Consider the following 25357-nt stretch of genomic DNA (forward strand, 5'->3'; position numbering starts at 1 on the left):
GATCCCAGGTCCACTCTTTACTACCCATAAGACTGTAAGAAAGTTAACTGTACCCTGCAAGGCTCCACCTTTTCAACTGTTAACTAGGGATCATATCAAAAATTTTCATAAGAAGGAAATGAAATAATGTTTGTAAGGGATCAAGCGTAGTGCCTAACACCTGGGAAGCCCTCCCTAATGGTAGTTATCTCCATGCTCAACCTGATTATTTTTAAAAATTAGATGGAGTAGTTTTAGACTAAAAATGGCCAGTCACATCTTTTAAAACTTTACCAGTATTCAGTTCAGATTTCAATTGACCCATCATACACTGCTTATACACACCAGATAAAATGTGAAAACCTGGATCATTCATAAAATACTTCACACACACACACACACACACACACACACGGTAGGTCAGGTTTTTCCCTCCAAAATATCTGGTTATCTGTTTCTCTTTTTTTAATGTTTATTTACATTTGAGAGAGAGAGACAGAGTGCAAGTGGGGGAAGGGCAGAGAAAGAGGGAGACAGAATCCGAAGCAGGCTCCAGGCTCCAAGCTGTCAGAGCAGAGCCCCACCCAGGGCTCGAACCCACAAACCAAACCAGGAGATCATGACCTGAGCTGAAGTCGGACACTTACTGACTGAGCCATCCAGGCACTCCTCTGGTTATCTGTTTCTGTAAACAAGACTTAAAGTGACAAAGAGCATGTTTCACTTTTCTTCAAAGGCTTTTACCATCTTAAAAACTATGTTCCTTCGTTTGCCATGTGCATGTAAACCAAATTGTATTTTAAACACTTATTTCAAGATTTGTCTTGAAGCTGATTTTGAAATTTCTTTTTATGGTCCACCGTCGAGTTCTCAAACCTTGCTCTTTATTCTAACTCCAGATTCAAATTAACTACGTGTTTTGTTTTTTTTTTGCTAGAATCTTGATTTCTTAAAAAAAAAAAAACTGTATGAATGGTAGGTAGAGGTATGTACTTTTTTTTCCCCTTCAGTTCTCTTGCATACACAAGCAATTTTCTTCAATATAGGTAATATAAATTAGTTCTCTTAATTGCAACACCCATCAGGACCCAAGATTATTTATGTTTATGCCAATCTACCTGTTCTTTACTGGGAGTCTAATTGCCTTATCAATATTTTTAGTCTTATGTTTACAAATAAAGGAGTAGAGAAACCCAAGATAAAAGCCCAGGTGGCTCGCTGTCTGCAAGGGGGGTGAGGATTATTTCATACTCATTTACTTTAAAGAGGAAAACTGGATACTCTGTTAAGGGAGCAAGGAATCTACCTATCTATCAATATATCTATTGAAGGAAGCTTCAGTTTGGGTTTCCTATTTGTAAGGTAAAGTTGGAAGAACAGCCCAGGCACACCAATGGAAAACACACACACACACACACACACACACACACACACACACGCACCCCTCCAGCACAATGATGTTCTTGCCAAATGATCTCTGAAGAGACAAACTGATTGAAGAAACTACCCAGGCCCAGTTTCCTGAGGGATCAAGAGCTTTCTTCTGTCCCTGGGACCAGAGCCACAGCCACTGGGGTGGGGTGGGGATGGGGGGGGCTGTTGGCTGTTGCTGGGCATATAGGACAACATAGATTTAGCCAGCTTACCCTTCGGTGCCATTTTCTACTTGCCTCCCTCTGTCCATGGAGGTGGGGACTCCAGAAGTCAATGGGAGTTCAGGGCATGTGAGCCTGTGTAAAGCAAGCCCATACAGCCCAACCAGGCCCATAAAAGCCAGGAAATGAACAAGTTCAAGTTCTCATAGTGTGTTAATGTGCCCACAAATGTACCTACTTTATACATTTAACAGCTCATGTAGTAATGAAAAATGCCATGTAGAACATATACCTGCATGTGCAAGGTGGGGTAATTAATATGCCTGTATGTGCTCCTTAATTGTTTCATTCCCTGTATTTTTGGTTAACGCAACACTCTGCAAACTTTTATATAAATAGTTTGTGTTTTATATGGATTTCCATGTAAAAGAAACCAAGGGGGAATGACGAATAAGGGAAAATTCTAACGGTATTCTTACTGAGTTTCACTAGCTCAATATTCCACCTTATTTTTCTTCCCTATAAACCGCCAATATATTGACACACACTTTTCAATGACTAGCTTGGTCACTCAGCAAGCCGATGGCCGGCTTAGGAAACGCAAAAGGTCCCCACATCTATCAGAATTAACATGTTACCTTTTGTGTCCTTTCTCAGCCAAGCCATCTCTGTAAAACAGCCAGATATCAAGTTTGGCATTTGAAGTGCAAACATGTTTGCGTTGTCAGTTGAAAACTGGGGAAGCATGGGATAAAGAGCTGAATTTTAAGGTTTTCACTATTACTAGTGAGGTGTGGGTTTGGGCTGTTTTTCTAGGAGAAACCCAAAGGCCACTGAAGATGTTTTTCCATCAATTTTTCATAAGCATTTAAGCTAAAGGGAAAAAAAAAAAGGTGGAAAGGTGGGAGGACATGGTTTTCTTTGGGGGAAGGAAATTAGAAGTCACCGCAAATAATTCACCTGGATAGGTAAAGGCGAGCAAACACTGTTTGCTTGTGAATCCCCGACAACCTCATTGCCTTGTACCCAAGGGAGGAGACAGAACCTCTCGCTTCATTTCAGACCGGCCGGGAAAGGGCTTTGAGGAGGGAACCGGGGAGGGGCACGTTCCCAGGTGTGGGTTCAGCTCGGCACTCGCCCGCGGCCTCCGCAGGTGGCTCTCCTTGGCACAAGGCCGGGCGCAAACCCGCTTGCTTGGGAAGCCTGACGTGACCCCCGCCCAGGGTGGCAGGAAGCGACGCTTCTGTTCCCTGCGAGGAGAATGAGGCCTCCGCCGGTCGGCTGCAGCGGGACCCAGTTTGCTCGAGTGCTTCGGCACAAACCGCTGCAAGACCAGAGCTGGGAAACGCTGGACCCTAGACTCCCCAGCTGGTGACCGCCCTCCCCAAGTTGGCAAACGCCTCGTCGCCGGAGGGAGTGTCGGCTGGGTCCCCCGCCAAAGCGCTCGGGGCCCCAGGAAAGCTGCAGCGCGTGGCCGCTCCCTCCCCTGCCGGGACCCGGGGACGCCTGTGCCGTCCCGGACCCCCACCGCGTGCGCCACCACACCGACCGCGCGAAAGCGACTCCGGGAAACTGGGGCAGGTGGCGGCACGTGGACCTCCGCCTGGCTGGAGGAAGTAGCCCAAAGGCAGAGTCCTGTTCCCAGGCCTGACTCTCGACTGCTAAACTGTCACCTCCCAGAGGGCGAGTCTCTGGCTGTCCCTGGCTCCCCCGTTGCCCCCGGCACCCAGGCTGTCGGGACAGGCTGACCCGGCCCAGGCCGGACTGCTCTGCACGCGCCTACCGCTCCCCCCCCCCTCCCGCCGCAGGCGGCGGTCTCCCTGTGAGGTCCCCGGACCACGTGCACCAGGACCACCCGTGGGGCGAAAACGCGGACTCGGGGCCCCACCCTCACCCCGTGAAAGCAAGCACCCTCCCCTCTGAGTTTTGACTCGGGCTGAAGTTGGAGGCTTGCTGGGCCCTGGCCGATCGCAGCTTTTGCGTTTCAGAAGCATCTTCAGCTTCGCAAAGAGAGAGACATCACCACCCCATCTTACAGGAGAAGGACCTACAGCACCAAGAGGGGCGGGGGCGCCCAAAGCCCCTCGCGGGCAGCGGCCCTGCGCGGCTGGGGCCGTGCGCGCACGAGCCCTGCGTGGGGCGGAGCACAGGGCTGCTAGGGCCTGGAAGATTCCTGGCTCCCACTGCTCCTGCGTACCGACTCCCTCCACCTGCCCCCCGGGACCCAGAGGCTGGCGTTCGGGGTGGGGGGGGGGTTCCGGGGGGGGGGGGGGACGGAGCCCCCAGCTTGAGGGCAGAGGCTGGTTCGGCCAACTGCACCCTGCGTGGCTTTCGCCAAGAGGGGCAAGGGGAGGACTGGTCTGGCAGGTGTCCGTGCGTGGGGGCCAGGCCATCTTCGTGAGAGTGGGGACTGCGCCCCTCAACCCCACCGCACCCAACTCAAGCTGCCCCTGCGGCCCCTAAGCCGTTTCATCCCACCCGCGGGGGGCCCGCGCCTCCTGCCCGGTTACACTCCACTCAGGCCCGGCTTACGCCCCCTCACCCTCCCACCCGCGAGGCTGCCCCAGGCACCAACCCGGGACCGGATTCCTGGCCTCATCCTTTTTGCGTGCCTTGCTAGGAGAAACCGACAGGATCCAGATCGCAGCCGCCCTGAGCAGCCCCCCACCCACACGCATACACTCCTGGCTCTCCATCCTCGGCCTCCAGCACCCTTGAGGGACTCAGTGTTTTGGGGGGGGGGTGGAGGGAACGTTTAGTCCGCGGAAATGGGGTGGCCTTCTGATTGGAGCGCTCGGAAATAAAACTAAATCAGTGTCCTCTGCGCGCCGGGCTGAGAGCCCCTAATTCACAGAACTCCCTGCTCTGGTTGGGACCGAAAGACCCAGGTATTGAAGGCAGGGTGGATCCGGCTGGTGGCCCCGTCCCCCTTCCTCAAGTCCACCTCGGTCGCAGGGGAGAAGACACGCCAGCGTGGCATCAGACCCCTTCCGGGCCCCGGGCTTGGCTCAGCAAGTCTGTCCGCTTGCTCACCGTTAGTAACAAGAGGAGAACAATGCCTTCCTCTCTCCGCAAGTAGCCAGGCACCGTTCTGGGCCGGAAAGACGCTGCGGAAAGCAGCGTAGAGGCGCGGTTAGAGATGCGAGGTGCCACGGTTCAAACCCAGCTTTTTTGCTCGGGAAATTACAGGACCACAGAAAAATTCAGTTCTTTGCACTTGAGTCCTCGTAGCTGCGATATGGGGGTAACAATACGTCTCTCATAGAACGGATGTGGCAAATTATCGAATGGGCATAGGGAGCTTGCCATGGAGACTGACCCCTGTGGAAAGCTCACCAAATCGTTAGCGGTCACTTCCATTATCCTGCTTCAGAGCAGCGAGCGTGCTATCCATCAGTCTCGACAGCAACCTCTCCGTAAGGATCAGAAGGAAGGGGCGCAGACGTGAAGAACGCAGGGAGACGCCCGCACTGCGGCCGCCAGCCCGGCGGATGCCGACCCTCGGCCCCTGCCAACAGGGCCGGAGAGCCGGAAGCGCAGAGATCCTGCTCGCTCTCCCAGACCTCAGGGTTCTGGGTCGCCCGAGGCGGTCCAGCAGTGCGCCGGGCACCCGGCGCGACCAGGTGCCCCAGAGCAAACCGCGGGCGCAGGTGCAGCCGCGCGCACGGTTCATCCCAACCCGCCCTGAGCACCCGCGCTGGGCACCCGGGAGCCGGAGGAGCAGGTGCTAAGAGGCCCCCCGGCTTCGCTTCTTCCGAAATGAGTTGCTAGATAGCCTCCTGTCTGAAAGAATTCTAGCAGGAAAGTTCTCTGCTTCGGGATGTCCCTCAGTGAAATGGACAGAAGTTGCACCACAAGCCTCTTGCAGGCTCATCCGGGAAGGCTTAAAAATGCCCCGGGAGGCTTCTTGTGAATGTGTCCCAGAAGGTCCCGCTTAGGCCCTTTTATTCCAGGCATTTATGATCTGATTTAGGAATAGGGGCTTCCATTTTTCCAGGACTGTGTGCTAGGCAAGTTGCCAAACCTTTCACATGCTCTAATTCTAAATCTACAAAATAGGTCCTGAAGCCTGTGGACCTTTTAAATCCCACGGGCAAACGCAAAGTGGTTTCTAAGATCTGGCAAGTAAAGGGGATTTCTGATCAATTGTCCTGCGGAGGAGGAGTTGGGGAGCCCCAGATGAATTCGGCCCTTCCGCTGGCCTTTTGTGAGGGGCTAGGCAGCAAGTGCCCTGTCAATCAGACTTCATCCATTGTGTCTGCACGAACCCGAAGACCTGAGGGATTATGATAGGTGTATTAGCACAGCACTTCGCTCTCTACCAGTGGACTGGGGCAGCTGGTGCCACGCCTGCGGGGTCCCTTCCAGTGGATCACAGCATCCAATCTAAGAAGAGACTGATTGTTCTGCAGAACACTTTTAAGACTAACTTCCAGATGACCCAAGCCTCCCCGGCCCTTCCTGTTAGGAAATTCTGGAGTTTCCACTGCTAAATGGAAGTTGTTGTCTTTCTTGGAGAGGTGGCAGCTGGCTCCAAGAGGCCGTAATGGGTACAGCGTCACCCAACTGTGAGCGGTCAGGTCAGCCTTGAACTCAGGTAATCCCTAAAGTCCTTATCTCTGAGCGGTCATACCCAGGCGCTCACCAGAGCATGATTATATCATCTTCCTCTATACTGGGAACACACGTGTCTGTAAGGGCAGTTCATACACCAAGAAGAAATAAGGGCTAACAATATTGAACTCTTACTGTTAGGCAGTGAGATCAATGTTTACATCTATCTTCTAAAAATCATTTTACATAACAGGAAACCAAGGCACAAGCAGATTAAGTATCTGTTAGCTTAAGGCCACCTGGAAACAACAAGTGAGGCTGCGGCGGTGACCGAGTGTGGTCCACAGCAGACCTTGGGTGCAGGGAGAGGCGCCCTGCGTGGCGAGACCCGCGGGGAACCGTGGGGAGATGCCAGGCAGTAGGGACGGCAGGGAGCCGAGGGCACTGGGGCGGGGACAGTGGAGTGGTGGGGATGGGGCAATGTGGAGGCGGAGAGCCACCCCGCCCCCCTTTCAGACCGGGACGCGTTGTTTCCCTTCTCCAGCTGTTTCCAGAGTGGGCGTCTGGTCTGCCCACTTGCTGGGTCTACGCTGCTTCTGCGCACTTAGATCGGAGTGATGTCTGCAAACTCAGGTGGTCAGTCCCTCCCAGAAGAGACTTTGTAGAGAGCACCCGGGGTCTCCTCTTCTTCTGGACCCTCGAATCCTTGGCTCAGGACTCTGCACAGACAGCAGATAACCTCTAGGAGGCACCTACACCCTCTAGGGAAGCTCGGGGCTTCCTTTCAAGATTGGGTTGCATTCCTTAGCAACAGGAGCATCCCTCACCCACCACCGTGGAAGTGGCACAGTGGCTTTGCTGGAATGGAGCCCCAGCGAAGGTTGGCGCCTTCCCAGTACCTGGACAAGAGGTCTCTACCGCTCCCTCAACCATATTCATAGGTGGGTGTTTTCATCCCCATCGGACAGAGAATGGATCTGAGGTTCTATGACATAACTCCCAAGGCCAAGTAGTCAATTTGAGCAGACACTCCTCCCGGGCCGGTGGACCTTCGTGCTTCCCTAGAACAAAGTTCATCAGTCACTATCAGGCCCTCACACCTGTGTGATGAACCCTTGTTACTGCGACCCCCTGGTGGAGGGGCTGTATCTCCATTTCTCTCTCTTCGAGGTCTCCCGAAGACGCGCCTGACGTGGGGGGGAGTTCGAGGAGCACAAGGGAAGCTACTCTTGAAGCAAACTGGAGAATGTTGGCCAATAGAGAGGTCCTCTGGGTCCACCGAGCCTCTAAAAACGAGCAACACCCGAGACACGGACGGGGGACTCACAGTTTCAGCTTTCTGCCTACTGGCCTCAATTTCTTCACACCCTAGGTGGGAATAATAATCTGCACCCTGCTGGTGTGCGCGCTGGATATGAGTGGTCAAGGTGAATTGCACCACCTTGGAAAGTGGTCAAGAGCCTGGGTTCCGGGCACGACTCCATCTGTACCAGCCCTTGGAGCAAATTACTTACTTAGCCTCTCTGTGCCTCAACTTCTTCCTCTGCATGAACTCTCGCCACAACGTTCCCTAGAAAACTTTGCCTCCCTCGTTCCGAAGCTTGCAAGTAAAGGAACATGCCAGGTCTCCCTTTCTCGGGCCGAGGGACACAACAGTCTTACTGCTCAGCACTCCAGAAATGGTTTTGAGAAGAACCTCCCCTCCAATGACCAGCCCTGACATCTTGGACAAGATGCACTCCCCTCTCTGCCCCTCTGTGCCCTCATTTGCAAAGGGAGGGGTCCCTAAAAATGCATCCGCCTCTGAGGTCCCTTCCAAGTTCCGGTGTTTGCCATTGGTAGTTGGAGGAACCTCCTGTTGGAGGGAGAGGCCGGGAGACTGAGCAGCCAGCAGAGATGGGCCCACCCCAGGGGCCCCTCCAGCTCTCCCCCCCACCTTGGGCGCGGCCGAGGGGGTGGGGGGAAGCACGGGCCGCAAGATCTCTTTGCCCCAGCGGGGAGGGAGAACCGTGGGGCCCACAGTTCCCGCTGCCACATATGGTGTGTGGATTTAGGTGTCAAAAACCGGAGAATTAGAAATGGTAATTTTCCGTCATTATGGCTGAAACGCGATCTGTCACAACAACTGGAACATGTCTCCGAGCTAGCGAAAATAATGTTCGTGATTAGGAATCATTACGCATGTCAAGCCGAGTCCATTAAGTTGTAGGGAGAAATTAGGCTTGACGGGCGGAATCAAACTACAAATATACAGGCCTCGCCTTCAGGCGGCCGAGCAGCAGCCCCGGGCAGGAGGCGGGCCACAGCACCGTGTTTTCTTAATAGGAAACTGCCCAGAGAATTAATACCCGCTTTCTCGCCCCCCACCAGGGAATTCCTCACCTCTCCCCACCGCCCAGACCCCACCCCAGGAGAGGGAGTGGGGCACAGAAGTGTCCCTGGCCAGTAGCTGGAAGCTTTGAAGTCTCACAGGCCCCCGGGGTAAGTTTTCTGCTCACCACTTGGAAGTTGTGTGACCCTGCCCTAGTCACTTGACCCCTCCTGAACTTGGCTCCCTCATCTGCAAAGGAGAGATAATCCCACCCACTTCATGGGGTTCTCCTGAGGATTAAATGAGATCAGATTTGGTCACCAACGAGCACCAGAAACCCTCAGACCTGAGAGATGCCTTTTCCCTTGTAGGAGCACCCTCCTCTGCACTGGGGCCCTCGTGACAGGCCCTGTCTTTGTGCTGGGAAGGGTTGGAGATTAGGGTTGGGTAGCCGCAGCTGAGACGCCCTTGCCAATCAGGACCTGAGAAACGAAGTCAGAATCTCTGAAAATCACGGAGGGGTAAACTCAGAGCAACCCGTGAGCCTTGGGTAGACCTCGTACCCACTTCCCCATCACATTGCCAAAGAAACAGAGCGCCGGGTCCTCCACTGTGCCTCCCTGGGTGCCCCAGCCACCAGCCCAGAGGGATCCGTGGTGTCATGGGACACCACACTGTCACCAAGGAGAAGTAAATGGTAAAGGGAACCAAGAGTAAGAAATCTTCCTTTACGGGCAGCCCTCTCAGTCCCCTGCCCAGATGAAAAGGCATTTTACTATCCCCTGCTCTCCTCTGCAGGGAGTTTGGGGAAAATCCCCCTCCTTCTGCTGCGGGGGGGGGGGGGGGGGGGGACGGGTGGGGGGGGGGGGGGGGGGGAAGACCAGTGTGAGTGAAAGAAGGCTGGTTCCTGTCCTGCCTTGGACCCTTGTCACCTCGGAGAGCTTGCTCTGTACAGGCACCAAGTCCTGTGGGCTTTGCCCACATTTTCTCCCATTATCTCCCACCACACCTAGGTCTCCAGAGTTCCTTCCTATGAGGAAGCTGAGGGTCAGAGGTTAGGGAACTCGCCCAGGGGCCACAGAAGCCGGGAGAAGTGACAGCCAAGCGCGCCCAGGCTCCAGAGCCTTAACCCCGCGATGCGGCCCGAGGCCCTCCTTCATCTGAGTCTCTTGCTACTGGGTGGGGAATCTCGCCTCGCCCAGAAGCGGTGGAAATGAAATGAGCTACGAAACTGAAACGTTCAGTTCGGTGCCTGACCCAGCGCATTCTTCCCGGGCCTCATTCTTCTCCTCCGTAAATGGGATGCCGGTGGCCGCGGCTCTGCGGTGGGGAACAGAGCGGAAATATGGCCAGCGCTAAGTAGTTTGGAGCCAGACAGTCTAGTTCGAACCCCATCTCCGCCAGCAGTAGCCGCAGCGCAGGGTCGATCCCCAAAGTGGGGTAACAGGGATGGAGCTGCCAGGAGGAATGAATGAAATAATTCAAGGAAAGCACTCAGGGAAACAGAGTAAGCGCTAAATAAAGCACTGATTACCAGGGTGGCGGTTGGCCCGCGCAGGCTTGGACGGCTGCTGTCTGGGGAGGAGAGGCTGGCCCCAGCCCCCTCCGGAAACTTCTCAGCGTTTCAGCCGCTCCCAGCCCTGGAGATCGGTTCCGAGAGCTCCTGGGGCACGAGGCTGGGCCCTCCCGCAGGCCTCTGCGAGGTGAAGGAAGTTGTTCAAACGGGAGGAAGGCAGGAGCGGCCCGCTCTGGGAGCTCCCGGCCTTTTCTCCGCCCCCACGCTCTCAGAATAGGGAAGACTCAAAGACGGGGTTGAAGGAAGGGACACCACGGGGCAGGGACTTGGCCCGAAAAGGGACCTCCTGGTGGAGCCAGGCGGAGACTCAGCCCTAGCGAACGGCTCGCACTGAAAGCCTGTTAACACACGGTTGACATTCCAGTGACCTTCCCGGACTAACCTCGCAAATGATACCCCTTGCGCGCCGCGCGCCGCCCCACGGCCTGCTTTATTTTCCTTTCGGCACTCTCATCCCTGCCTCCCACTAGACGGTAAACCCCACTAGGATGGGGCCTCTCTCCTCTGCACCCCTGGCACAGAGTAGCCGCCCAACAAATATTGCTGGATATCTGGACAAACAAATGAATGAAAGAGGAAAGAGGGACTGTCAGCAGTTCCACAAAAGGAGGTTTCTCTAAAGAAAGAAAAGCAAAGAAAGAAAAAGAAAGAAAGAAAGGGAAAAACACCCTCTCTGTAATTCCCCTCCCAGCTCTATTGAGGTCTCCCCTTGACCTACACCTGTGAAGGGTGAGACCCCAGCTCTCCTCCCTGCTATCCTGTGGCTGTCTTTCCAAGGGTGTTCTGGGGTTGCCTTCTCCAGACCGAATGATAAAGCAGGACACGAGCCTCCCGCAGACACCAGCAGCAGCATGGAGGTGGGGGAGTGCTTCCCCGTAGGCAGCATTGCACAGAAGGATTAGCGGAAATCAAATAAATAATACGCATCTTAGAAAACAATTATTTTAAGAAACTTTTCTGCCAGTTCTTGTGGATGGAAGGAAACAACTGGAGGGGCGCTTGGCTGGCTCAGTCGTGGAGCTTGCGACTCCAGATCTCGGGGTTGTAGGTTCGAGCCCCGCCCCCCACCTTTGGGGGTAGAGATTACATAACAAAATAAAATCTTAAAAAGAAAAAAAGAAGGAATCAACTGGAAAGCCGTTGATGTACGTCTTCTTTAAACCTTAAAAGTCTACACACTGAATTTATTTTAAAAGCATCACTGCAGTCGCAAAAATACACAGGACCTGTTGCCTGCAGGGTTTGCGGTGCGGGTTGACTGTTCGCACCGTTTTGCTTGCTTTTACAATCACTCAACATCTCTTGTCCACCCCTACCCATCTCCGTAGATACGTTTCTTTAACTGGTAAATGTCTTTATTTAACTGGGCAAAAAATATTATCAGTTAGGCTGTGAGCATTTCATGGTGCCTATTGTTCAGGAAGCACTCCGTTCTTAGACTACCCCATCTTTGCGGCGGTTGGGGGGAGGGTAATTATCTCTATTTTCAGCAGAGCAACTTCATGTGGGTCTTCACCAACCGTCTAGTTCCAAGTCTCTGTTCCCATGGGGTTTTTCAGGAGGAAGCTCTTAACGCCTTCTCTCCTGGAGAATCAAAAAGATGTACTTGGATGCCTGGGTTCAGCATTTCTGTCTGTGAACTTTCTGCAGGCACCAGCTTCTCCCTCCTTGAGGCTACTCATGGAACCAAAACTGCTTGCCGCCGACATTGAACAGAAATGGGCCGGGAGAATCTGTTCATGAAACACAAGCCGCTGGACAGTAGGAATCTTTCATCTAAAAACATGTGAGCGCCAGGCCCTGAGTTGATAATCCAGAGAGTTGCTCAAAAGCAGTGGTCCCAGCTAACAGCACAGCCTTTAGGTGGTGATCACAAGTCTGCTCCCCGGGGACGGGGACGGGAGACCCAGTTCATCTCAAGGCCTCTAGATGAGGCCGTTGTGCCCAAGGCCAATGAGCCCCCGCCCCCCCTCCAGCTAAGGCCCACCACCGGATCCACCAAAATAGCTCTCCCAGGGTGTCCCCATCCATTGGCCCGGCTCTGCACTCAGTGGGCCAGCTGACACTCTCCACCATAGCCCCTGTCCAATTTTGAAATTGGACCAGTGTCCCACCCCACCCCAAGTCCCCCTCCCATAAAAACCGGAAGCACAATATTATTCAGGAAAATGGTTTTTTCAGTCCTTAGTTGGTCAGGTACTGTGTACATTTTTAAAAAATGTTTGTAATGTTTATTTATTTTTGAGAGACAGGGACAGAGACAAAGCATGAGTGGGAGATGGTCAGAGAGAGAGACAGAATCTGAAGCAGACTCCAGGCTCTGAGCTGTACTGAGCAGTCAGTACAGAGCCTGACGCAGGGCTTGAACTCACAGACCGTGAGATTGTGACCTGAGCCGAAATTGGACACTTAACTGACTGAGCCACCCAAGTGCCCCTACTGTGTACACTTTAATATGATGAAGTATGAGATGGTGAGAGGCTTTATCCAGTTTGCTCACAGCTAAGGTGGCTGCCAGAGCGCCAGGAAGAATTTGAGCCCCAGGCCTGGAAGCCTGACCCGGAGACCCTCGAAGCTCCTCCCTGAGCCCAGCTGGGAGAACAAGACTTGGTGAGGTTGGGGAAAGTGCAGCCGGCCTCAAGGCCGGCCTGTGGATACGCACTCGGGCCGAGGGGGAGGATGGAGTGGGGACAGACAGGGACAAAGCTTTAAGGATCCTGATCGTCATTCAAGAGTCCTTCAAGTATGAACAGCACGTCAAAGAGCAACAGACTCCATGCGAGGCACTTAGGGCCACTTCAGGGGCAAGCCCTCCGGACCCTGGGACCCTGTCTTCCTGGATGTTGGAAGGCCAGGTCAGATGATGCCAGAGCACGATACTGAACCCAATATTACTTATCACTGCAGCAAGTGATAAGGAACCAGACAGTGGGACAGCCTCAGGGGGCACGTTTAATTGAAATCTGCCGGGAGGGTTGAGTCAGGGAAGGCCTGAGACCTGTATGTTGAGGCCTGAAGGGCCACCATGAACTTGGTCAGGCTAGGTCTTCCCTTTAGCCGACTTTTTCTTTCACCTGCTCTGTGTCCTAGGAGGTCTGTCTACTCTTTCTCCTCACCCTATATACCGTGTGTAGCTTCCTTTCCAACGCAGTTGGTGAAGGCCGGGTGGGGGTGGGGGGAGGAGGACCTGTTGTTCAGCTTCCCCTAGAGGGAGGGATTCCCAGAAGTCAGTCAGCCTAGCGACACTCCAGCTCCAGGTCTCGCGTGCGGGCGGACCAAGCCCCTGTCGGCCCGCCCTCACACCTGCACACGAGTGAGATTTTACAATCTAGTGTTTCGATCTTCAGGGAGAGGTGCCACTTTCATTGACAATCGATCGTTGCAAAAACACAAGCAAAACTATAGCAGGGTGGGAACAAAAGGCCAGACCTGCGGGTTCCTCGAAGCCGTGGGCACGCTTTGGGGCCACATTAGGTGACTCCAGCTCCTTGGCGACCTCTAACCTAGCAGTCCCACATCCTTCAATGGACGCAGTCTGTCGGGCTGGGCTGTGCACAGCAAGGCATGGACCAGAGGGGGACACCGAGGTCCCTGAGAGAACACTGTGGACACCCCCACACCCACCCCCACAGCCCCAGCCCAGCCAGGCCCCCCTGCGCCCAGGGCAGCAGCTTGTCTTTGCGTAAAAAATGCCCCCGCATTGCTGGGCCACACCGCCAAGGGAGGCCTTGGCGCGCACAAGGGGAGCCATTCAAAAATGTTAATAAGCTTATTAAAATAATCGGCTTTACTGGCTCGTTTTACAGCCTGCTGCCCACCCTTGCTTTCTGGTGGACCATGGGAGAGAAGGCACCAGTGGCATTAATTTTTTTTTTTTAACGTGTTTTCCGTCCAAGGACAGGGGACTCTCCAAGGCTCAGTGCGGCCACAGAGGCGGAATAGCCTCAGGTCTCCCCCACTCCAGAGCGCGGTGGGTGGGGAGAAGCCCAAGCCGAGGAAAAGCTGGACTTTCCAACCCGGCTGACCACCCAGGCTTGGGAAGTGGACAGAGGAGGCCCAGAGATAACGGCCTTGGGGAGACCCACGGTGCGGCAACTTGGGGGACCTAGCTCCTTTTTAAAAAATAACACAAAACAACTCTCCCTCCAAAAGACTGCTCAGGAAGGGCGCGGCTCGTTATTTAAAGCAGAAAGGCTTTGTCTTTTACCTCCACTCCAAGCCAGAGGTGAGTGTGGACTCCAAACATTACCCAGATTTAAAGCGCATGTCACAACCTTTTTTCTTTTTTTAAATATAGATGCGGAGAAGAGAAGTTAATTGCCTCCAATTCATCAAGTCAGTGGCAGAGCTGACTCCTGCCTGTAGACTCAGGCCCGAGGCAGAAGCACTCTATGGATCTATGGGGCCATGGAGTCTGATTTGTGCAGGCTGGAGAGAGAAGCTCTCACCTGGACATCTCAGATGTCCAGGGCCGCACTCCCCTAAAAGGATAGGGCGCACCCCCAAGTCTTAGGCGCGCAGCTCAGTCGGGATGCCTGAGTGTGGCGACAGGAAGCGGGCCAGGCCAGGGAGTGGAAGGACTCACCGAGAAGCCACCAGAAGCCCCCCTTATGCCTGGAACTCTAGTTGCTGTTGCAGAAACAGTAAGGAGTGATGTAGGCACCGAGGCCTAGGCCCAGATCACGCGCTCTGAACTCCCGGGCGCACTAACCGCTGGGGTCCGGGGGCTCCACCGGGGCCTGTGGGCGGGGCACCCCTGGAGAAAATGCGGGTGTTTCTGGGAGGGAGGGTTTGGAGTGCGCGGGCTCCGGGCGTGGAGGCCGGGGTGGGGGAGGAGACAGCCGGACACGCACTCTCCCGCGGGCAAGGAGGAAGCTTTGAGCCCAAGATCTAGCGCACCTAGCCAGACACTCCGGGGAAGGTGTTGCCCTGGCTCCCGCAGCTACTGCGTCTTCCCTTTGAACTTGACATTCCAACAAAAACTTTCATTTGCTTGTTCTGCCGATTCTGGGTCGGCTCTGGATCCGCCAGAAGGAGGGCGCCTGCCCCCCATCCGCCCTATCCGCCCTATCCGCCCCCTCCCGCTCCACGGCAAAAAGTAACCGTAACAGCAGCGTTCCCGGCGGGGTGCGGGGCGGTGGGGCCATCTGCTCATTTGTCACATCCGCAAACTGCCCCAAATATGGACGTTTGACGTTCCCCCCACAGCCTCCTATACACCCAACAGGTTGGAAAGAAGTTCATCGTTCAACTTAACCTGGACTCCATACCGGACCACCCCAGCTTGAGGGGCCTTGGGAATCAATCTTCTTTTATAAACGTTTTAATGATTTGGGCAACCAAATTTATGTTGAATAATTTCTATGTGTAACTACAGAAAAAAATTAATTTATTACATGATGTAACCATTTACAGTATAACTTTTTTTTTTTTTTTGCAGCCTGCTTTGGCATTTCTTCATTAAAAAAAACAACAACAACAACAACAACATGTTGATCAGGAGACTTGAAAACTGGCCAAGCCCCAGAGTCCCTACACCTCTAAGGGACCCTTCGCTGAGCACATCCAGGTCACTTGGAAAACCCTGAAGGGTGCAGGAGTTCAGGGAGACTGTTTCAGATCTGCCTACGAGCATTGCCCAGAAGTTCATAATAATAATAATAATAATGGCCACAGTAGTAGCGAGTCCACACTGGTTGTACCGTGCTTAATGGTTTTCAAAGCACACGCATCCAATCACCCAAAGCCAAACCTGGGAGATGTTGCTCTAAAGGACCATCTATCCACACTGCCAGCCTCAAATACTAAAATATGCTTCTGAGCTTTGAGTGACCCCGAAAGGCCTCTTTATGGCCTCTAACTTCGGTCAAGTCACATTGCCTCTTTGAGCCTCAATTTCCCCGTCTGTAAAATGGAGACCAAGCCCACGCAGCTAAGGCGGCCACAGGAAAACGCTGCGCAGCAGGGTACGGAAGCACCTTTTCAGGTGTAAGGTCCCTGACAACAGACCGTAGTTACCGATGTTTGGGGTTGTTGTTATTATGTATTGTTTGACTGCTTGCCCGGGCCTCCCTCGGATTATGGAGCGCTCAGCTCCCGCTTCCTTGGCGGGTCTGGGCGCGGCCTTCACTCTCAGCCAGGGCTTGTGCAGTAGCCACGCGTGCGTAACTCCCAGCCGCTACCGCCCGCAGCGCTTTTCAACTTACGAAGCGCTTTCAAGCATTTGCTGTGTCCCGCGGTCCTCACGCAGCTCGGTGTGATTCCCAATTAAGATTGCTAGCACGGTGAGGTTGGTGGCCCGCAAGACTGGAGCCCTGCAGCGCCTGGGCAGGGCGCCTCCCACCCCACCCCCCTTCCCACTTCCCCCTTCCGCCTAGCACAAGTCTGCCTCGATTCCTCCTCGTGCTTTGCGGACCAGGAGCTCCTCCGCCAGTGTTCGGGTTGCGGGGAGATGTCTAATTTTCTCCGCTGCTCAGGCTCGGCCGGCGGCAGCTTCCCCGGAGGCAGAGGCCGGAGACTACCTTTTCCTGGCAAACACCGACGAAACGTGAGTGGAGGGTCGGCCTGGCCAGGATGGAGCTCCGGCGGCCGCAGAGTCGCAGGATCCCCACGCGGTGGGACCTCTGCAGGCCTCGGAGGAGGTCTGGCCTCTGTGCGATGCTCGGTGCGGCGCTCCCACGCTTGCCACTTTCCGGGTCAGCAAAAGCTCCCCACTCCGGGCTGCCCTCAGACACCGCCCCTCTAGGGGCGCAGCCCCTCGGGGTCCGGGGATCCAGACTGGGCTCTCAGAGAAAAAGGGAGATCTTGTGGGAGCCTTCCTCGGACCTTCTCGAACCAAGTCAACCTGTCCCTTTCCCTAGCGCGGAGGACTGGCGGGTGGGTGCGGATTCTCTGCGGCCCGGAAGCCATTTATTTTCTGAAATGGAACTCATTCCTAAGCTCCCCGGTTTGGCCCAGCTCTACCGAGATACGCCCTCGCGTCAGTGAGCCCCTCAAACCTAGTTGCTTGGAGTTAGAGGAAGGTTGGGAGAGCCAAGGCCAACAGGCCAGGGGTTGGAGTTAAACACACACACACACACACACACACACACACACACACACGAGACATTTGACAGCCTGTCATCCCAAATTTGCTGCCCAGAGCCCAAGAATCATCGTGGGCTGAGCCTGAATCCTTGGGGCCGATTTCAGTGCAGGTACAGCTGTTCGCACCCCTTCCCAGCCATTTCTCCCGCTATAGTTTACCCCTGTAAGTGTGCACGTCGTCCCCAACTATACCGAAGGCCAGCGCTGAGATTCACTACCGGCCCCAAAGGATTGAGAAAGACGAAAAGGTACCCCCCCCCCCAACATTGGGCTCAGCTGCAGCTCCTCTGGGAAATCAGGCCCCAAGGAAACCGACAGAGAACAGGGCACGCCAGGGGCGCAGAGAGTGAGTGGACTAAGGTTCCCTCCGTCAAGGTGGACAGGGAGCAGGACTGACTGTTTCTCCCATTTTTTTCTTTTTTTAAGGTGGGGGTGGGAGTGGAGAAGGAAAAGGAAACAGAAAGTAATACCGCCTGTTTCCAACAGGTCCCGCGTCCGCGGCCAGGGGCCCAGGTAAAGATGCTGGTCTTGGGTCTCCCAAGTGCGTTGGGAAACCTCCCCAAGCCCGGCTGGACCCGCAGGCTGACTCCGACTCCACGAATCAGATCACAAGGCGCTGGTGGCAGGGCCAGCCGCGGGGGAGGTCAGAGGGAAACTGCCACAACCCGGGGCAAACTGAATTCGTTTGGGTCATTTTCCCCAGGCGTCTGGAGCCAGCCCGGCGGCACTGGCCCAGGCAGGGAGCGGAGAGGGGACGCGAAGGGAGCAGGCGCTGCGGGGCCTACCCGAAAGAAAATCCCCAGTCCTGTCAACTCCAGAGCTGCAAGGGTGGAAGACAAACTTACCCCCCCTGGGCCCCAGTCACAAGTATCTGACATTTTCCCAGAGGGAAGTAATCGACCCTCTCCACCCACCCCACCCCCGCCGGGGAAACCTCTCGTTGTGGCGATCTCTGCGGAGAGGAAGGGCAGAGACTCTGGCATTATCAAAAATTTTCTTTCTACAAGGAAAATGCATTCATGATTAATTATGAGGTTAAAATGGAATTTTTAAACATGCCAAAAAGGAACAAAATGATTGCAGGAACCACTTAGAAGGTAGTTGGACTCGGGGACAAGGGTGTGCATGTCCCGAGGGCCTGTGCCTTGTTCCCTTTGCGGTTTGCTGTGTCCACAAACAGGAATCGGTTTGGTAAAGCCCAAGTCGCGACTGTCCACCCCGCTGCCTGCTGGGCGAGCGGCCTGCAGACCCCTGGCCAAGGACTTTGGGCTACAAAGGCCTAGGGGTCTTGAGGCTGGAAAAGGTCACGGCCTGGGAGGAGGGCGGATCGGCCTTTCAGTGCCTGGTAAAATTGAAAGTAGCTGGGGCCTGGGTTTGGCGTTTCCCCGCTCCGGCGGCCGGCCGGCGGCCCCAAGGCCTCAGAGCCTCCAATGTGGCATTAACTCTTCCTTGCTCGACGCGGACCCGGCGGGAGGGGAGTGCAGCGGTGAGCATTTTGCTCTGGCCAGTCCTTGACAGCCTGGGGAGTCTGAACGGGGCCTGGGGGGGGGGGGGGAGGGTTGTGTTCATCTGTAAAAGTTAAATAATAAATAACCCTCTCCCCACTCATTCTCTGCTTCCGCCTTAGGCTTCTGTGTGGATCAGATGACACCGTGTCACAGAGAGAGTGGAATCGCTCTGGAACAAGGTAGAGGGCCATTTTCACCCTGCCTGGGTCAAAGCTCAGTTGGCCCTCCCAGGGGGTCCCCTCATTATAGCCTTGTTTGCCCCTAGTCGCTTTAGAATTTCAGCTTCTTGCTAGCCTATTCTCCAAACGAAATGAAGACAGGGTCACTTACAGAAACGCTCGGAAAGCCAAAAGCAGAGAGGACATGGGCAGGTGCAGAAGTCAGCAGGTTAGGAGGGGGTTGAAGCTGGGTGCAGGTTCAGTTATGAACGATTTCCAGACTCAGAAACCAGTCCCACGGAAAAAAATAATAATAAAAGGGAATCCTAGGCATTTGCTCCCGATTTAGTGGGATTCATCTGTGACTTCTGCAAAATCTCCTAAATCGCCATTCCCTGAACTACATGGGTTTAAGCACTTTCTGAGGGGCTGGAAATACGGCCGCTTCCTCGAGGGGAGAGGCATTCTTGGTCCAGGACCGAAAAGTGGTTGGGAAAATGAGCCCCAGACATTTTCACGGTACTGGATTCCCCAAAGCCAGACGGAGAGAGGCTCAGAGAAAACACGGCGTCCAAGAGGGCATGTTAAACTAAAAGTTTATAAATTAAAGGAAAAAAAAAGATAAAGCGAATAGAGCTTCCAAACTTCACAAATCTTTTTAAAGTTAATATTCTAGATGAGTGCACAGTGCCGTTAAGGAGGCAAAAAGCGACGAGGTTGACAGGATCATCTGTCTTCGGGGCAGGGAGAGGGATGACAGAATCCTGGGTCAGAACGCAAGAATCTCGGAGGATGGTTGGTAGGGACAGAGGGCCAGGTGGCTGAACAGCGAGGGATGCCATGGAAAGGCTGGTCAGGGATATTCACATTGAATACAAAAATAACCGTTATTTGAATACAAACAACTGAAAAGTGCTACAAGTTTTAACCTCCTTTAAAAAAATAAAAAGAAATACAGGAAAGTTTCTGTGAAGGGCTGCTGGGTTTGCTGTCTCCTGGTTTGGGGTTCCCAGGAAGCTCCCCAGTTGGTGGCGGCCCTGGACTTCGCAGGGGAAAGATTCCGGGGGGGATCTATGCCCTGCCCTGTGCTCAGAGGCTCCCGTCTTTACATTCAGCACCCAATAGGGCATCCCCACCCGAGCTCTGACATGGGGAGGGGTGGGGCAGAGGGCAGGAAAACCAAACCTTTCACGGTTCAAATCAACCCCATGGCTTGGGGCTCCTTGGGGCTGCCAGGGTTCCGCACCTCTTTGATACAAATGCAATTTCCAAAAAAAAAAATAGATACGTCGATACACATAGATTGGTAGCATGGATACCATGAACTATTGTGGCCTAGCGCACGAAGCTCCCGGCTAGCCTGAAATTCTGGGGATTCAGGCTAAGTGATCTCCAGGAGTTCTTTCCGCTCCAGGGAAACGTGGTCTCCTGGCAGGTACAATCCACATCCAACTTTGTTGTGATAATAAATAATGTCCCAGAGCTTCCAGGCGGGCGACAGGGGAGCAAGGCCCCTTGGCCATAGGGTGCCTCTGTTCGAATTAGAAAAAGGCGCCCTCTCTGGACAGACTCAGTGCCGCTGCCAGGGCGCACTCCTGGAAGTCTGAGCCCAGGCTGGATTTCATCCTCCACTTGCCCCCTCCGCGGAGCGCCCCTGTGCAGAGCACAACCTGCACAGCCGTCCGCGGCCGTCCGGAACTGGGGCGCAGGGATCATTTGCTGCCTCGCCCCAGGCCGGCTCACTGGGTGCCCGCGGCGGCTGCACACGTGGAGAGTGCCCAGCCGGGGAGGCAGTAGTAAGGGTAATAGTAGGAGGGCTGCAGCGGCAGCAGCGAGGGTGGCCGCAGCACCTCGCCGGGCAAGTACTGTCTCTGGTCGTCGCGTACGAGCACTTTCACCGCCACCTTCTTGGCGGCGGGCGCTGACGCCAGCAGGTCGGCGGCCATCTGCCGGCGCTTGGTCTTGTAGCGACGGTTCTGGAACCAGATCTTCACTTGCGTCTCGGTGAGCTTCAGCGACGCGGCCAGGTCGGCGCGCTCCGGCCCGGACAGGTAGCGCTGGTGGTTGAAGCGGCGCTCCAGCTCGAAGACCTGCGCGTGGGAGAAGGCGGCCCGCGAGCGTTTCTTGCGCGGCTTGGGCGCCGCGGGCTCCTCCTCCTCCTCCGCGCCGCCCGCCGGTCCGCCGCCACCGCCGCCGCCGCCTCGGCCGCACAGCGCCGGGACGCGTGCGCTTCCGGGGCCCACAGCGTCGTCCTCGGCCCTCGGGCTGCGGTCGCCTGCGGATCCCAGGGGGAACAGAAACAACAGACCGTCAGCGCCGCAGGGAAGCGAGGTCCGGCCTCGACCGTGGGGGTGGGGTAGGGTACGGAAGTACACTTTGATCCCCGAAGAACGCTTGGGGAGGTTGTGTAAGCCGCGGCTCCCCGGCAATCAGTCTCGGAACCCTGTCCCATAGTTTCTCGCATTTAGGCCTGTCCTGCGAGGGAAACGGACTCAGCCGCCTCATCCACGCTGCGTGGCCGACATCCAGCTCCTTGCCTTCTCTGGGCCCCAGGCTCCCCTCGGGATCGTGGGGCACTGGGGTCTGAGCACCTCCTCCGTTCTCGGCGCTGAGCCCTAGGGTTCTAGACTACTCCCCTCCCTGGGTTCCCCGGCCTCCCCGCACTCACGCTTACACACACGGTCTCAGCACACAGGCGTCCACTGCACACAAGGGGATGGTGGGGGCCCGAATCCCCGGGACAGAAGTATTCGGGACCTAACCCACCCACCCACCTACCCCCAAGCACCCGGAATTCTGCGGCGGCCGTGGCAACAGGCTGCTCCAAAGCCTTAGTGGGCTTCTCTCTATCTCTCTTATTGCAGGCAAATGAGGGGAGGGCTAGGGACCGAGGGTGAAGAGAGGGAGGTGCCCCCGCTTGGGGTCCCTGAACCCCAATCCGACGCCAGCTCCTCAGCTTCCTCCTGGATCTCCACACAGCCCCCTAGCAGAGAGGTCCAGAGCTCCGGCCTCTGGCAAACACTATTTACTTGGAGCCAGCGTGAGGCCTACAGCGGCGTCCGGCAGACAGGGATAGGAACGGGGGTCTTTCCGACCAAATGACCTGCCAGCCCTAGCTGAGGCTGTCCCTCTCCCTGCTACCTTTGGGGTGACCCACACCAAGCCCTTCTGTCTTCAGCTAGCTGCAGGGTTTGTGGCCAAGGTCTTCGCTCCTCCGCCCTTCCCAGCTCTCCTGACCCTGGGGTCTGGGAGAGGTAAATAAGCCCCCACACCCCCGAAAACCCAGGCTGGGTGGATGGACGACCTCGGTACCACTTAGGGGTCGCCCTCACCACCTATCCTTGAGCTGAGGGCCGGGCCCTGGGCGTTTCTGCTTTATGGGCCAGGGTCCAGGGCACTGGCTACCCGAGGTCTCTGGGCCCCGGCTCTTCCCTGCCGCTGATTCGGGGGATCTGGACCCAGACACGGCCGAAGCACTGGCGACGCACTTAAAGCCAGGGCGCGGCGTTTTTTTCCTAGCCCAGGCTAGGGCACATTTGTCCCTGGACCTCTCAGGCCTCACCGCAGGACGCAGAGCCCTGGGGAGTTTCTCGGTTCTCTCTCGGGCTCAGTTCCCGGAGGATCAGAGCAGTCCGCGCCAGCGCCAATAGCTTCGGTCCCCGACCAGCCACGGGGCCCCAGAGCGCAGGGTGAACACAGCAGGCCCACCCCACTCGGCGTGTTTGCCCTCCTCGCCCGACCCCTCCACCCCCACTACGCCCGGCCCGGCCCCCTTCCCCGCGAAGCCCAGGCAGACCTGAGACGCTGGCCGACATCTCGCTGTCGCTCCGGCCTGCGGCTTCCTCCTCCAGGTCCTTGGCGGCGGGCAGCTCGCAGACCGGCTGGCCGAGGCCCAGCGTCCCCCCTGCGCGGCCGGCCCCGCTGGCCCCCGGCGCGTCCGCACAGCGCCGCCCGCCCTCGTTCTCCTCGCTCAGCGCCGAGTCCGAGTCCCAAGCAACCAGGCTCTCCGCGGTCCGCCCTGCAGCCGTTCTGGTCCCCGCCGGCGACGCCAGCAGAGAGTCCTCCGCGCCCCCCAGAGCGCCCGCGTCTGTCTCCCCGAAGAGTCGCCAGCAGCAGACAGCGGGAGCCTCAGCCACTGGCACCGCGGTGCCCCCGGGCACCGGGCGCCCCTCTGGCGCGGGCAGCCCGCCGCGCTCCTCTTTCTTGTTGAGGATTGCCTGGATGGAGAAGGGCGTCAAGGTGTTGGCGCCGCGCACAGCCATCTGCGCCGCGGGCCGGAGCGGCCGGCCGGCCGGGCGGCTGGGGCGCGGGGCAGCTCCGAGCTGGACGGAGCGCGCGGGCCGCCGCAGCGCGAGTGAGCCGGGCGCGCGAGGCCCCTGCAGCCCACTCCTGCGCGGCCCAGCAGCCCCCGCCCCCCTCTGGCCCGGGATCAGCGCCGACCCTCACCCCCACTTCCGAGGCCCACCCCGCGCGGAGACCCCCTCCCCCCCAATCCAGCGCCAGACGCTCTCCTTTCGCAGCTCAGCTGGATTATCTCATCGCCTCGCGCCCTTAGGGGCGGGCCGGGGTCTGCCCCCTCCGAGGATGCGGAGGGCGGATCGGCGGGGCCCCCGCCGCGGCCGCAGTCCCCTTCTGGGCGCCTCCGGGGCGCACGGCCCGAGTCACTTTTTTCTTTGCGCCTCGGTCTCTTCCCGGGCTGCAGGATTTCGCTCCTGGCCCGTCCTTTCCCTCCCCGTTGGTCGGGCTCTTCCGGAGCCCACCCCCAGCGGCGGCGACGACGGCGGCGGCCTCTGGATTCCGAGAGGCGCGGGGCACCTTTTTACCCCCTGCTCTGGTTTTATCTGTTTCTTCTCTCTTTCCTTCCCCGGCGTTCCGCCGTATCCCCCCCCCTCCCGCCCGGGTGTCATTCCTCACCGCTGAGTGACAGCCTCGCGCCACGCCCCTTCACTGGGCCGTCCCGGGCCCTCCCGGCCGCCTATTGGCTGGCTCCAGCTGGGCGACGTTGACTTTAACAGACAAAACTGGGCACGTTGCGCCGAGAAAGTCAGGGTCTGACTTAACCCCTTTCCTCCCAAGCCCCGGTCCTCGAAGCATCCTCCGGCGACTGGGAGGCTCACCCACCCACACACTCTGGCCGAGAAACCAAGTGTCTTACCGCTGCGGAAGGATCCGCCTATGCCAGCGCTTTTAGGGATTCGATTTAATAGTCGAAATCTGGCGGCGGGAGTGTGGGGAGGGGGGAAATCCAAAATAACGCAGTTCGGTAAATCGCGCGCGCCGTTTTCCGTTCTCTAGGAAGGTCCTAAGAGAAGAACAGAATGCTGCTGCTTTTGTTTAAAACCTCTATGTTACAGTTTCGTGGCTGCCTCATTGCTAATTCTTTCCGCTGAAATAATCAGTTAATTAAAATCATTAGAAATATTGTTTTTCCTTCTTCACCTTACTTTATTTGATTCGATTACTGTAGAGCAATTAAAAAAAAAAAAGGTGGTACAGTTAGAGGACTAAAGTCAGGCGAGAAATGAGAAGGCATCTTTGGGAGAGTGTCTGGAAATGGCGCGGTCATTTCCCTGGACGGTTAATACTGAACTTAATTGGAGCTTGTTACATTTTGCACCAGGATGGAGGAGAAAAAAAAAAATCTTTCCATTTGTTCTTTACATATTCTTTTACTTGTGAGTTGAATGAGATTAGAAAAGATATGTGTTTGCTTAAAGGACTGTATAGAAATTACTGTAGCAATGATCTTGACTTAACATGAAATTCTCTTAAAAAGATAAGTCCTGGATTGTTTTACATAACAGAAGGAACCAAGCTAAGGAACACAAATATTGTGGCATGAAAACATTTGTTACTTATTTACGTTATTTATTTCTAAATAAAAAAATTTGCTCAAGTGACATATGTTACTGTCTTCCATACATTTTACCGAAGGTGTAACAACGCCAGAGACACAGCTTGAACCACTGAGTATGTTTAGAGAACCGTGAGTTCAGTTTAGTAAATGCTGGGATTGGTGTTGTTGGTGTCACTAAAATAAATAACATTTCCCCCTGTTGTTGCTGTTTCTTGTTGCGCACCGCAGGGTGAAATACATGCACTATTCATAGTTTTCGGGCTCAGGGTGTACGTTTGGGAGGGCTTTGCCGTGTCTACATTTTCCAGCACTTCAGCTACATGATGCTTTGTTGCATCCCACACACGGCGGTGCAGATCCGTTAGTGTACTTGGGTGAAAAATTCGCACTTGAAGAGATCATTGCCCTTTACAGCTCTTTAGGATTACATCACTTTTAAGGGAAAGGTGCTTGAATTTGGTGTTAGCATCTGGCCAGTGTAAGGAACGGACGCTCTTCAGGCCGGGAGGGGAACAGAACAGAATGCTCGTGAGGTTTCAAAAGAAAGCGTGTCCTTTCCTCCCTCCCGCTGACCTTTATTTACTCTGTAAATGACCTCCCTCCCCCACCATCCTGTTATTCTCTGGGGAGCGCATCCAGGAGGAGATTGACACAGGTCGCCCAGAAGGTGAGAGATGGGCAGGTGTGAACTGTGCGTCCCAGAACAGCTATGCGTTTGTGGGGCCAGGACCTG

The 25357-nt window shown here is 55.6% G+C and overlaps 1 protein-coding gene across 1 annotated transcript; it reads right to left on the reverse strand.

Annotated features, from left to right (window-relative positions):
• Positions 1-20409: 20409 nt before the first annotated feature.
• On the reverse strand, positions 20410-23118 carry NKX3-2 (NK3 homeobox 2). Its single transcript, XM_049630320.1, has 2 exons — positions 22564-23118; positions 20410-21042 (listed from the first exon to the last, which is right to left on the reverse strand). The coding sequence occupies exons 1-2, from the start codon at positions 23027-23029 to the stop codon at positions 20507-20509; spliced, it is 1002 nt and encodes a 333-aa protein (XP_049486277.1). The 5' UTR covers positions 23030-23118; the 3' UTR covers positions 20410-20506.
• Positions 23119-25357: the final 2239 nt, after the last annotated feature.

The sequence above is a fragment of the Panthera uncia genome, chromosome B1 (assembly GCF_023721935.1).
Source record: "Panthera uncia isolate 11264 chromosome B1, Puncia_PCG_1.0, whole genome shotgun sequence".
Taxonomy (NCBI): Eukaryota; Metazoa; Chordata; class Mammalia; order Carnivora; family Felidae; genus Panthera; species Panthera uncia.

Bases quoted from the DNA above. Each gene is read 5' to 3' on its own strand.
- NKX3-2 (XM_049630320.1), bottom strand. From the start codon at position 23,029: ATGGCTGTGCGCGGCGCCAACACCTTGACGCCCTTCTCCATCCAGGCA. The intron at 21,043-22,563 runs GTCTGCCTGGGC...TGGGATCCGCAG, and splicing joins GATGTCGGCCAGCGTCTCAG to GCGACCGCAGCCCGAGGGCC.